The sequence below is a fragment of the Genypterus blacodes genome, unplaced genomic scaffold (genome assembly GCF_046128005.1).
Source record: "Genypterus blacodes isolate CSIRO-AG114 ecotype Tasmania unplaced genomic scaffold, CSIRO-AGI_Gbla_v1 ptg000015l_1, whole genome shotgun sequence".
In the NCBI taxonomy this organism is placed as follows: domain Eukaryota; kingdom Metazoa; phylum Chordata; class Actinopteri; order Ophidiiformes; family Ophidiidae; genus Genypterus; species Genypterus blacodes.
This window is the reverse complement of record NW_027466829.1, coordinates 1,653,173-1,665,933: the sequence shown is the minus strand read 5'-3', so window position 1 is coordinate 1,665,933 and position 12,761 is coordinate 1,653,173. Positions and strand designations below refer to the sequence as shown.

General features: G+C 45.6%; 1 protein-coding gene across 3 annotated transcripts in view; it reads right to left on the bottom strand.

Moving 5' to 3' along the window:
- The window catches only part of srgap1a (SLIT-ROBO Rho GTPase activating protein 1a), a 62,935-nt gene that overhangs the window by 5,599 nt on the left and 44,575 nt on the right, over window positions 1–12,761 (bottom strand). For 2 of the 3 annotated variants that reach the window (XM_076169615.1, XM_076169632.1), the window contains exons 12-20: window positions 11,804–11,909; window positions 10,020–10,080; window positions 9,274–9,351; window positions 9,011–9,145; window positions 7,179–7,284; window positions 6,826–7,050; window positions 5,674–5,753; window positions 2,071–2,251; window positions 616–753 (exon numbers count right to left, since the gene is read on the bottom strand). In XM_076169615.1, the coding sequence (XP_076025730.1) occupies window positions 616–753; window positions 2,071–2,251; window positions 5,674–5,753; window positions 6,826–7,050; window positions 7,179–7,284; window positions 9,011–9,145; window positions 9,274–9,351; window positions 10,020–10,080; window positions 11,804–11,909 (1,110 nt within the window). Of the gene's footprint in view, window positions 1–615; window positions 754–2,070; window positions 2,252–5,673; window positions 5,754–6,825; window positions 7,051–7,178; window positions 7,285–9,010; window positions 9,146–9,273; window positions 9,352–10,019; window positions 10,081–11,046; window positions 11,081–11,803; window positions 11,910–12,761 lie in introns of all 3 variants that reach the window. The other variant, XM_076169624.1, reaches the window with a different exon arrangement.

Here is a 12,761-nt window from a genome sequence, read left to right as displayed (position 1 = left end):
TTCACTGCCAGAGAGACTAAAAAAGTGATTGGATGTGTGTCTTTGTTGGGCGTCACTCAACTGTATGTATATGAATGTGTGTGTGTTTGGTGTGTGTGACCTGAGGCTTCTGTTATGTCAGAGGAAGGCATCAGACATACCAGAGAGGATTACGGTGCAAATGACTTTTTCTGGGCACTTCCCTTCATTTTTCAAGTCTTTTCCCCCAAAGACCTGTTCTTAAAATGCTTTGTTTATTAAATATCCAGAGTAACGTCAGTCATTATTATAGTATTCATCTATGTTTGGCTAATGCTCAGCCAGTGGAATGCTGTAACACAGAAAGCAACTATGTTCGGAATGGCCACACGCAAAGGTGTGTTGGAAAGGCTGCTGTTATAGAGGGGAGGGGTTATGCTAACAGTGTGTGTGTGTATTTGTCTTTCCAATTGCAACACAACGAATCATATGAACATAGATACTAGTTCACCCTTTAACTTTTGGCAGGGGATAGCACAAAAGGAGTTGCATCTTCAGCATCTACAGCCCTAAAAGAGTCCTCGTCCATTAGATAAGTGAGACCAGACCAGAGACGTGTTGTCATTTTGTCCCGTGTGCTGCAGTATGGACACCAACCTGGAGATATAAGCCTCAGAGATCCTGGTATCAGTGGGTGAGCCGATGTCTTTTGCCGAGCATTTATCATCTCCAGCATGGCCGCTACCCGCCTCACTGTCCGCTTTCTGGCTCAGAGTGTCGGAGAAGTTGTCGTCTCTGAGACGGAGACAGAGAGAGAGAGACAGACAAACAGAAAAAGCATAAATTGGCGAATCAGTAGAGCTTTTATTGTTAATGTTTGATATCAGCTTCCTGTGGTGTCAGCGGCGCCTCCTCTCTCTCTCTCTCAAGGTCCAGAGAGACAGATGAGTCATATTCCTGTGCTTCTCAGTATTCTGCCGATGTATTGCAGTCGTGACGGCAAAACACACACACACACACACACACACACACACACACACACACACACACACACACACACACACACACACACACACACACACACACACACACACACACACACACACACACACACACACACACACACACAGTATGACTTTCACTGAGGTGTGCGGCTGGATGCCTGGGTACATTTGGTGCCTGTCAGGTGGCAGTAATCAGATATACTGAGCCGCATTGCTGCCTCTGATGTTGCGCATTAGCAGATATAAAATGAAGTGACTTGTTCAGCGTATTGACACACACACACACACACAGGCTGAGACAGAGTAAGAACAAGCTCTTCTGAAGCGCAGAGGCACTAATAAACAAAATCTACAGAATTTATAGACTCTCGGAGCAAGTTAGGTTGAGTACAGACATCCTGTGCTGAAGTGCTCTCAGGCTTCTCTCTCATCTTTTATTCTGGGTTCTTTTATTGGACAAGTGAAAGATCACAACCCTACCTGCTCTCAAACTCTTCAGCGTTTGCTGTTTAATAAGAGCAGGGCAGGACGTTACTACACTAGGGGGACGAGACGTACAGCTGTAAATTCCCTCGCTCTTTCATTAACTAAGAAAACACCCCCACCTATCAGCAGTGGTTCTCCTGGTGAATTATTGATGGGAGCACTGACAAGACAGCGGCGTTCCCCTCGCAGAGGATCGAGGCGGAAGACCGAGGAGGGGATGGCCTTCGGAATGGGCAATTTCTTGACCAGCAACTAAGTGATTTGAGCAATCCTGTCCCTGCACTAATGAGACATTGAGTCCAGTCCATTAGGCACCAACAGTTGCCATGGCAGGACGTACGCTTGTTAGGGGGCGCGGAGCACAGCAGTGACAGAAGGGCTGATTAAGGACCCAGGAGATGGTGAACCCTTCACAGCAGTGTAAGGGAGGACAGGAGCGAGCAGGGCAAACAAGACTCAAGGTCTACAGGGCCCCCCGGAGAATTAACCACCTACCATTCCTTCCCATGAGAACAAACTGCAGGGCTGTTCCTCAGATAAGAGGCCTCGTCTGGTTTAAACAGCTGCGGTTAAGTAATCAAGCACGTGTTGCAAGTTGCTATCTCACACTCGTAACACTCACATGTCTTGCACCACGATGTACTGGTGCGGTACCAGGCCGTCGATGCCGTTGTGCCGTCCCTCCCACCAGTCTTCTGAGGCCCGCTGATACAGCAGCAGGGAGGCGCCCTTCTTGAAGGACAACTCGCGGGAGGAGCGTCCCACGTAGTCAAACTTAGCGATGGCTTCAATGGGTTCACCCTCTGTCGACACAGACGGGGAGGGAAAATATCAAGCAAAGACATCACTGACTGCACTCATATTGTCTTAAGATGCGGATATCACAGACAAAAGTCACTTGGAAAGCCAACTTAGTGCTCAAATATATAGAATATAGATAGATAGATAGATAGATAGATAGATAGATAGATAGATAGATAGATAGATAGATAGATAGATAGATAGATAGATAGATAGATAGATAGATAGATAGATAGATAGATAGATAGATAGGCACAGACTTCCATGCAAAGGGTGTAGCCGCAGGTCTAATTCTAGTTGTGTACATGTGCGTGTGTGAGTTTTTAGAAACACTCAAGTTTGCCTGTGCACGTGCTTGAATGTAGGTTATACTTGGTTATTTAAGTTGTGGTCAATAGTAACCCAGGCCACAGTGGACCCCCGGGAGCTTTAGCGGGGATATTTATAGAGCCTGGTGAGAGTGGATCTATTTGACTCACAGGCATGTTAGCCACTGTATGGATCAGTAGATTGGGTTGATATCTACTCAATAACTGAACACTCGACCTCTGGATCACTGACATAGGGAATGAACAGAAAATGAAAGGACCTGCCGAGACCAGCGATACTGACCTGAGATAATAAAGAGAACTGTGATATAAGTCTTATAATTTCTCTTGTAACATCCATTGTTTGGAGTTATATCCAAAGCTCTTGCATTCTTGTATTCAAAGATCCGGACCAAACCTCTATAACAATATGCACTGAAGCAACACAGGTCTAAAAATAGCGTCTCTATCCCTCCCTCCCTCCCTCCTACCTCTGCCCTCCTCGTGTCTCACTTTCCCACCCCAAGATCCTATTAAGTCAGACAGGGGGTCCCTGGACAGACGCCGCCTTTCCCCTGCCGCCCCTCCCGAAACACAGCATCTGTATGCCGGTAGGGACAAAGCAAATGGCTGATGCATGAGCGGACGCTGAAACCATATCATGATATATGTTTCACGGGGAGTGCAAAAGTAATTCCCAGATGAGCCGGAGAGACCACGTGAGAGGGAAACGCGGCAGAGCGGCACTTCGTTCATCACATCTATTTCTATTCTCTTTTTTTTTCCCCCGACCATTAACTTGCCACTTTCCCAGCTTCACTGGGTTGTCAAGATTGACAAGGTGGATGTGATGTCGCTCCAATAAGATGTGACAAGCAAGAATTTACTCTCTGAATTAATTGGGCTGCACTACAGCGGACCGACTGACTAAGGGCGGCACCATGATCGCTATGGGGATTTTGTTTTTCCATTTTCATTCAATTATTCCCATCTCTTTTTCTCAGTTTGTCAATCCATCCTTCCTCACTCTGTGTATCATTTCAGCCTGCACAGCTTCATCCAAGAGTCCTACCAAGGAAGCAACTGAATGTGGCAGGTATCCAAGTTTCTCCACGTCCATGATCACCAAAATTCAACAGGTTCTTCCCTGGATCACGGAGGCACTGGAGGCAGCTCTTTCTGGGGAAAAGGATCCATTTCTATGCACCGCCCTTAATATGTACAATCCAATATACAGTACGGTATGACTGCCAGTGCATTTGACGACAAGGACATCCTGAAATACTCCTGAAAAATGATATATAATCAATGTGCCAGTTGGTTCACCTCTGGCCTTGTATAGGGAGTTTACCAGCAGATGGGATATCAATGTATTGATGGTGCATGAGAAGTGCCACTCAGAAAATAGACAATTAATCTCCCTGCATGACAGCCATGGTGAGGGACTGTCCAATCTGCAATTACACAACAGAATTGAACAAAAGTGTAGGAGGACTGAGACCCAGACTGTGGTCCTTTTCTTCCTCTCTCTTGCTTCGTGTGGCTGAATGTGTTCTGTGTAAATCTGGTCAGTCCAGATCATCCATCTGAGCTAATGGGCTCTAACACACTGCAGGGGGGCAGCGCCTACGAGACGAGGAAATTTCCAGACAGATACTTAGACCGACACGTGGAATGGCTTACTCTGCTCTCTCACAGTGTCGTGCTCGCTCGCTTTGAGGCCAAAGAGGGCAAAATCACTTCAGAGTCACAAGAATAGAGAATAAAAACATTCCTTTTTTAGTCAGAACAGATTATATGGCAGCTTCTTTCAACAATAGTTAACAGGAAGGTGAAAAACAGTTAAACACCTAAAGGAATAGAAGAATAACAACATAACAGACTAGTGCTGAAGTTGGTAACGAACCAGGAAAATAGGTTTTGCTTTTGTATCTTCAATCCAAATGATGTCGTGGGGATTTAAAAATAACTAACGACAATTATTTGACCACAGTTCAAGACTAACAAAGGGACCCAGTAAGGCCTTCCTCCTCCTCCCCCTCCTCCCCCTCATCCTCTCTGGGAACAGAAACGTGGTAACATTGGATTGCTACAAAACATCTTCCATTGATTACTGCAGGAGCTGATAGCTGCCATCTGTGTTTTACTCGGAGAATCCCGACATACGGGAGTTTCCCAGTCAAATTAGATGTCATATTTTAGTTAGAAAGGATAGCCGGATAATGACTTTAATTTAAAAGTGGCGTGATTAACAAAATGATGAATGGTGACAGGGGGTCCCTAAGAAATAGCTTCAGGTCTGGAAAAGAGTATAAAATTGGTGGTGGTTGTTATCACCATGGAAACAGTTAAAGGGAAGACATTACATATAATTTGTATACAGTAATGTCTGACCCCATCTGACATTATGGTCGTCCAACTAACTCTGTCACTATTTGCTTTGGAGCGGACCAACTAGCCCCACATGTATGATCAGACAAATCCTTCCCACGTCTGACAGAATCCTGCTGCATCCCCTCCCCTGTTTTTATGACCTCCATATTTCTCTTGGACACATGGAGATGTCGTTAAAAATTAGAGAAAATACAGACAGTATCATTTTTAAAACGTTATTAGAGCCGGACAAACGGGACACCGCCTCCTTGCATCGCTAGTCTTTTACAAATGACTACAATATTCTGTGAGGAAATTCGGGAATATTCAGACTAATTCTCTGAATATTTAACCCCAAGCTGTGACCCTTAAAAAATGTAATTTCTCTCCCTAGGGGGCTGAGACCACCATGGCAGTTGTATAAGAGGGATGTGGAGGTGTCTCGAGGCCCCGAGGGACGAGCTGAACCATTAGAATATGAATGGCTATCCATCACTATGAACCCCGGCCCCCCCGTCCCCTCGGCCTTCCACTGTTGCTGCTCTGAACAGAATGAATGGCGGGATTAGCTTCACTAGCTGCAGAGACGCGTTTAACCCTTATACCACCATGGACACTGGGGGGAAATGAATTCATTTTACATGTTTGTGAATAACACTGAACACATCATTTAGCACGTGTGTGTGTGTGTGTGTGTGTGTGTGTGTGTGTCTATGTGCTTATGTAGCAGTCCGGTCACTTACCGTCTTCGCTGGTGTGTGTCTCTGTCCCTCCCTCATTGTCCACCTCTTCCAAGGCCCCATGCTCGCTGTATGGACTCTCACTGTGAGGCACAACACAACATGCAACAGTCAGGGTCAAAACCCAAGCAAATCATTTGAGGCCTGAGGTCATTATCGTTGATGTGTGGTGTTTGAAGCATGGAGCACTGGGGCCTCTTTGTAAACGCTCTTTTTCTTGCATCATGCCTCAGAGAGTGGCAGTAAAGCCACACACACACATCTCTACAGATTTGCCCTCCCTCCCCATGCGAACATGGCACCAGCCGCCCTCCTCTCCTCCAACAAAGGGAGGCAGCCAAGACAACATCACTCCCCTGGGTTTCGTGAGCTTTCGCTGGGGGACACGGTGGCGCTGTTACTTGTTGATGTGGTGGTGTGGGGAAATCAAAGGTAGAAAAAAGAGAAAAGAGCAGAGTAGACGTGAAGAATGACATAAGAGAGAGAGAGAAAGAGAGAGAGAGCGAGAGAGAGAGAGATAAGCCCTGCTTTGGCAAAGGGTAATTACAGATAGTTTCAGCCTGTATCACCTGGATTAGACTCCACCAGCATAACGTCAGCACTCACACACGCTCTGCCTTATTTATGTAACCTAATTGGCTACAATAATTACTCACATCACCGCCAGTAGCGTACTAACTCGACACTCAACACACACATACCTACATGTTAAGCGTGTCCCTAATGAAGGCGGTTTGGCTGTGTGCCTTTGTTCCCTTCACTAAAAAATGGGAAAAACACCAGCATCCGTCCAAATCTCAAAAGCACAAACCAACATCTCATTTTGGACATCTGTGCAGCTGCATGGAGTTAGAGTGACCTCATCGAAATGCTTTCCGTCTCAGCTTTCACTCCTGGATGACCTCTGACCTGATCACAATAACACCCCCGTCTTTCTCTGTCATACAGCAGCCAAAGTGTCTCGTAATTGACAGATGACAGTTGTATAATCTTGGAAAAAGTCTGGTAAAATCCAGATTTTCAGGAAGAGAAGTGAGCACCCACCTGCAGAATGATTATCTGCAGTATGTGTGTGTGTCTGTGTGGGAGCCGCCTGTATATCAATCATCAGTCATGACTGGAGCATGTGTGTCTGTTTGTTTTCTCATTTCTCACCAATAATCTCCTCCAGCCATACACTTCTCATAGATGGGTCCGTCCAGTTCTTTGGGGTCGGGGAAAATGGTCTCATGATGGATGATTATGGTCTTGATGATCTCATTGACGTGAGCCTGGCAGGAGACCTGGTCCTGGCAGTCTGGCGTGGGCATGAGCGTGGGGCCGAAGCAGATGGCCAGGTTGTACGGGTCCATCATGTTCTCATCACTGTACTGGGACAGGCTGGAGATGGGCAGCGAGGAGGAGAGAGGCCAAGAGAGAAATTAGAGAGAGGAGCCACTGACAGGACACACATTTCATCCGAGAGTAGAAAACCATATAAAATGATAGATGGTCGCTGTCAAACTTACTGGTTGAGGAAGGCAAAGAGGTAGCGCATGACAATGAGGACTGATCTGGGAATGGTCAGGAGGATCTTCCGGATGAACAGCGCTCTCTCATACAGGCTCTCTATTCCTACAGCAGCAAGGAAAATGGCAGAGAAAGAATTGTTGTATGATTGCTCACAGTGTTTGTGCACATGCGGGTGACACAGTGACCCTTAAGAGCCACACTGACATTCAGGATCCATATACTCTAGGGTCCTGCATGTGTAACACATGTCATGCGATGGTGCCCGGGAACTGATTATTGCCACAGAAAGTCCTGGGGATATAAATAGAAAAGCATAGTGAAGCTGAGCCAATTACTTATCAGATTTTCTGTAAGTCTCTAGGGCACCAGCTAAGATTTACTATGCAGTAATGTGTAAAGTGTGCACGCTTGGACTGGTGGAGGCCACAGGAAATGTATTAGATCCAGCGTGTGACCGAGCCCTCCACCCCAGCATGTTCCTGCGAGAGGGGAGCCGGCACTCATCATTAGCACCTTGACAACAAAGACACTAAGTGCTTCATCCTGCTCGGAGAGAAAACGGTAACAACAAACTAGTGTCTCCTCCAGTCCTTATTTTCTCACCACACCATGAATAATGCATCATGTCAAGGCCTTAATGTAAACAAAATACTTCTAAACATTTTCATATGTTGATTACGCAATTCACTGCGGTGTTACGCAGTCTTATGTTATGTAGCATCTCACCAAGGTATTTTAATATTGAACTAGGGTGGAGTAAGGTTGGTGTCTAAAATAGCCCTGACAGCCTGCAGCCACTCTGTGCCATCTGGGATTTGGGCTTCTGGGGATGCTTGTGATAGTATTTCATCTTTCATGAGGATGTAACAAGGTTTCTGTGAGGCTCCCGAGCACTCCAGAGGTTACTATTTTAAGATATGTCCCTATACAAGCTCATACAATATGTGTGCGAGTGTGCCCACAGAATTTCCCTGCTGCAAATCTCCAAAGTGAGAGACATTACAAGCTGCAATATGCTGCTGTTGGTGAAAAACGCAGTCAACTGACAGCAGTTAAAGGACAAAGTGATCCTGAAGCTGATCTGAGTCGCTCCATATGGAATAAGCAGAGGGTTTTAAAGTGGAGCCTGCTGGGCATAAGGCCCGCACTTCAATCACTGGCATGTTCCACCTTGGAATGTAAACAGGGAATCCCATCAGCCATCCTGACCAAATGTGGAAAGCACACACACATATCAAATCATGTAAGAATCATGATTCTTTTCTTGATTCTGTATCGATTTTCTATTTTTAAAAAATGGTTTCAGTTGTATTGCATAGTTCTTTCTACTTTGATGTTTAAAGTTTAAGTTTAAGATTAAGTTGATCTATTCACTGCTGCTACTTTTTATGGAGAATCCCAAAATAGTTGAATTGAAATTTAATTTTGAATAAGATCGTTACTCCAAGAAACAGAAAGAACACACTCATTCAAAGTACACACTCATTCAAAGTACACACACACATACACACACAGGCGCAGAAAGCCCCACAAATCATTAGAGTACACACTGTTTATATGTGACTCACTGCTAACTCATTTGTTTTGGAGCACCACTGCTTTTACACATCCAGTTCAGTCTATTGACCTTGGGAAGCACCATTCAGTATCTGAGAACAACTGTAGAGGGCGCTGTGCAGAGACACTAACTAACTATGCATGACATCACACAACTGGTGGGTGTGTTGAATGCATTAAGGTCTGTCTCTGAGACCTCCATGTAGGCTGCTCACAAAGGCATAGTTGCTTCTCATCACTAAAGAGGTAATAATGAAGGTGAAGTTCTTACTGATGCAGTAGAGCAGATCGGTGAACCTCTCTTTGGGGAACAGAGGGTTCTCCAGACCACGGAAGTAAAGTTTGAGAACGCCAGCCACTGAATTGATGTCGTGATTATTCTCATCATCCGTCAGTGGGTCATTTCCTAAGGATGGAAAGGTTCTTGTTTATGAAGAAGTCGTACAAAGATGAGTCTAAATCAAACAGGCATCAGAAATACGATCCTTTATTGACTCATGTGGATTACTAATAGCCTGGCGGACATTACTCTACCTCTCTCAAATGAGTTCTTGATGTCGTTGACTTCCAGCTGAGATCCAGATACGCGGAATATGCCTTGATGTTGGAGGCCTGCGCAAAGAAAGAGAACGAGGAAGAGTCGGGATCAGCATGTTCCTAAATCCACTCTCCCCGTCTGGTGAAGAACTCCCTCACTCAGCAAAATAAAACGATTTTCGTTGGAACTAAACGGCACATCCTGTTCGTTAAGCCCCTTTGCTTTTCTCATTAAGAACAATTAATGAGTTGTGTAGCCCCCCAATCAAAACTTTACTCCAGAGTCTTCCAGCTGGGATTAGGACTTAATAGAAGGAGAGGTCAAGGGGTCAGGGAGAGGCATAATCACTCAGCCGTTTGACTCCTTTCAACTTCCTTTTCACTCTTCGTTATGAGTTTTCAGCTTGCTAAGAAGCACGACACACACCTCTAACCCCCCAGCGTCTCTAGTATTCAAACTCATTACAGGCTCTTGTGCAAATACAAGCTATGTATGTTTGCCAGTAAAACTGGAGTGGTGTAAACAGAATGGAATCTGTGTCAGCTTTCCCATGACGGTGACAGGAAAATACACGCACACCCAAATAATTAGAGCTCGAAAAGCTCAACCAAAACCTGGCGATAACGTAAATGAAATAAGATCTAATCTGTTTGAGATAGGAATTGATAAGGAGTTAATTTAGACTTTGAGGAAAACACAACACGGGCACATTTCTGAAACATTGAACACAACGGCAACTCACCATATAAATTAATGAAACGAATACAGCTTTCAACCACACGGGGGATCGCTTGTCCGGAGTCCTTTGAGGGGCAAAGTCAACAAAAATACACCAATGTCAGATCATGTATAATTTCTCCTTTTATGACATGCACAGGAACGGGTCGACGTGATGTTAAACGTATATTTACCCACCACAAACATGCAGACCACAATGTCAGTGAACTTTGTAGATTTAGAAACAAAGAGAGAGTGACTATGTTTAGATGTGACTGAGACAGACTGAGATGACTGACAGCTAACGAGCACGGACATACCAGACGTCCAACGCATCTCCTCTGCTCTTTGGCCGAGCTAAATACAGGATCCTGCACTGCACCGCACTGCATTGTTATCCAGGCCAGTGGAGTGCAGCCCAGGAGCTTTGTGAAGTGAGGGGGACTTGTGTAAAGAGTCGCACACACTCAATTTGGACTTCAGTGCCAAAGTGGCGGGATGAGAGAGGAAGTAGTCTCCTTAAGAGGACACCTAGTTATACACTTAGACCGGCAGAAGACGTGGACGCTTCGTGTTCGGCCTTCGGTGTCAGCTGCTCCTGGACAGGCCGGGTGTGTGTGTGTGTTTTTAATAATACAGTGGATCTGTTTACAGCCCTCAGAGGAATACACACAGTCTAAACACACACAGCCACCATGCTACAATTGGCCACGACCAACTGAATGGAGCTGTGATGGCTGAGGGACAAATCCAGTGCAGCAGCATTATGTAATACTAGCAAATTGGATGATTGAGAGTGAAGATGACTGTTTTTGTTAAGTTTAATTCAATAGAAATGTTGATGTGAGCAGTTTAAGGAATGCTGAACATGCTCACTTTTGATCAGCAGGTTTTAGCTGAGTCTTTCCGTCTGTCTGAGTCTCTAATCACAGAAATCAGTAGGTGATAAGACAAAAACAAACACAACAGGAAGTGGTAGTGACAGATGAAGGAAACGATTGCAGGAAAGCAGCATGGCGCCCCCCCCTCCCAAAATGCTTCGAGGTGTCTACCTGATGTCGAGCATGTGAGTTCCGTCGTCCACGGCTAGGGAGAAGTGTCGCAAAAGCCAGGAATGGAGAGAGGGAGAGAGAGGGAGAGAGAGAGAGAGGGAGGGAGAGAGAGAGAAAAGCAGGACCCAGATTAGGACCATAGCAGCTGCCCACCAAAGCTTACGGCGAGTGCGCCACACCCTCATTCTGCTCTGTGCTGGCATCAAACCCAGAGGAAACAGTGGGAACGAGACAGGACAAGGCAGAACCGGACGGACGGACGGCCGGAGGAGGAGGAAGAGGCTGCAGGAGGGAGGCAGCGCGCCTTATCACTTTGGCAACCATTCGCTGGTTGTCATTTATACTGCTCTTCTCCCTGCCCTCTGGAGGAGGAAAGACTATCTCTGGCAGTGCAAAGGTGCCCAGTGATGCCAGGTCAGCAGTGAGTCAGGGTAGCTGACTGAGACGAACATAAATCCAGCCGACCCCCGACCCCCCCCTCCTCCTTCTCCTGCAGCCCTCCGAGATGCATTCAATCAGTGCCGCCCCCAAGTTTGAGAATCCCAAGTGCAGGAATGAGGCGAGTGCCAGAGCTCTTTGGCTCGAGGGGGAAAGGCTCCCACAACCCGTCTCAGCACAAAGATATTGTCGTGTGTGTTACCAAAAGATAAAATAAACCTAAGTGGCTTTGGGGGAACAACGAAATGTCCAAGAAGCCAGAGCAAGATAGAAAATAGAAAGAGTAGTGATGCCGAGAGGCCAGACTGATAATCGGTACCTTGATAAATGACTCCATATTGCCATTAAATAACCTAACATTAAAAACAGAGCGGGGTCTAGCCCGCCGGGTGCCAGTGTGGGTTTTGAGCAGCCCATTCGGGAGTCTAGAATACAGAGAATGCATTAGATTAAGTCAAGGAAGCAGTTTCCCTTTCAGAACGTCTTATTTCTGCAAGGCTGTTCACCAGTAACCTTTCCGTCCATCAGCATTGTGACATGAAGTTGAGGCTGTCCAATCTCTCAAATGTTGCAAGTAAAGATGTTTCCATAAAAGCATCGGCTGGACTTGGACCACGAGAAATATCAGACCATATGGGAGCAGTGTGTGTGTGTGTGTGTGTGTGTGTGTGTGTGTGTGTGTGTGTGTGTGTGTGTGTGTGTGTGTACTGTATTACTTTTAGGCGTCTTATGTCAGATACTCACTGAGATGAAAGGATTCCAGGTGTTTCTGTGACTCAATCAGAATGAGCAAACCATCTATTCTCTATGGACCTGATCCACTTAAAATTGTACTAACTTCTAATAATTAACCTCATTTAAATGTATTGAACATTAACGTTACTAGTTTCGGAAACATGTAGTGACACAACAACTACAACATACAAGAAAGAGCAAAAGATATAAAATGATGGAGACGGCGGTAACTTAAATTACTTGGGTCCATCCTTTGACATCATCATTTGTACTCGCTCGTGTTTTAACTTTATTCTCCTTTCCCTTGGTTTTCTTGAAGTGTGTTACAGGGCTGATGTGTATGTGTTAATTTGTGATTATGGAAAAACCATAAAACAATCAAGCAATCAGCAATCTGCTCAGTGATCTCTGGGGGAGATCCGGGGGTGTAATTATCGGGAGAAGTCTTTTCTCTCTGTAACGACGGTCCGTTTCATGGCCACTTGGGATTTCACACGAGAACTTCAGCCCCATCATTACCTTGATGAGCAGTGAGGAGTTAT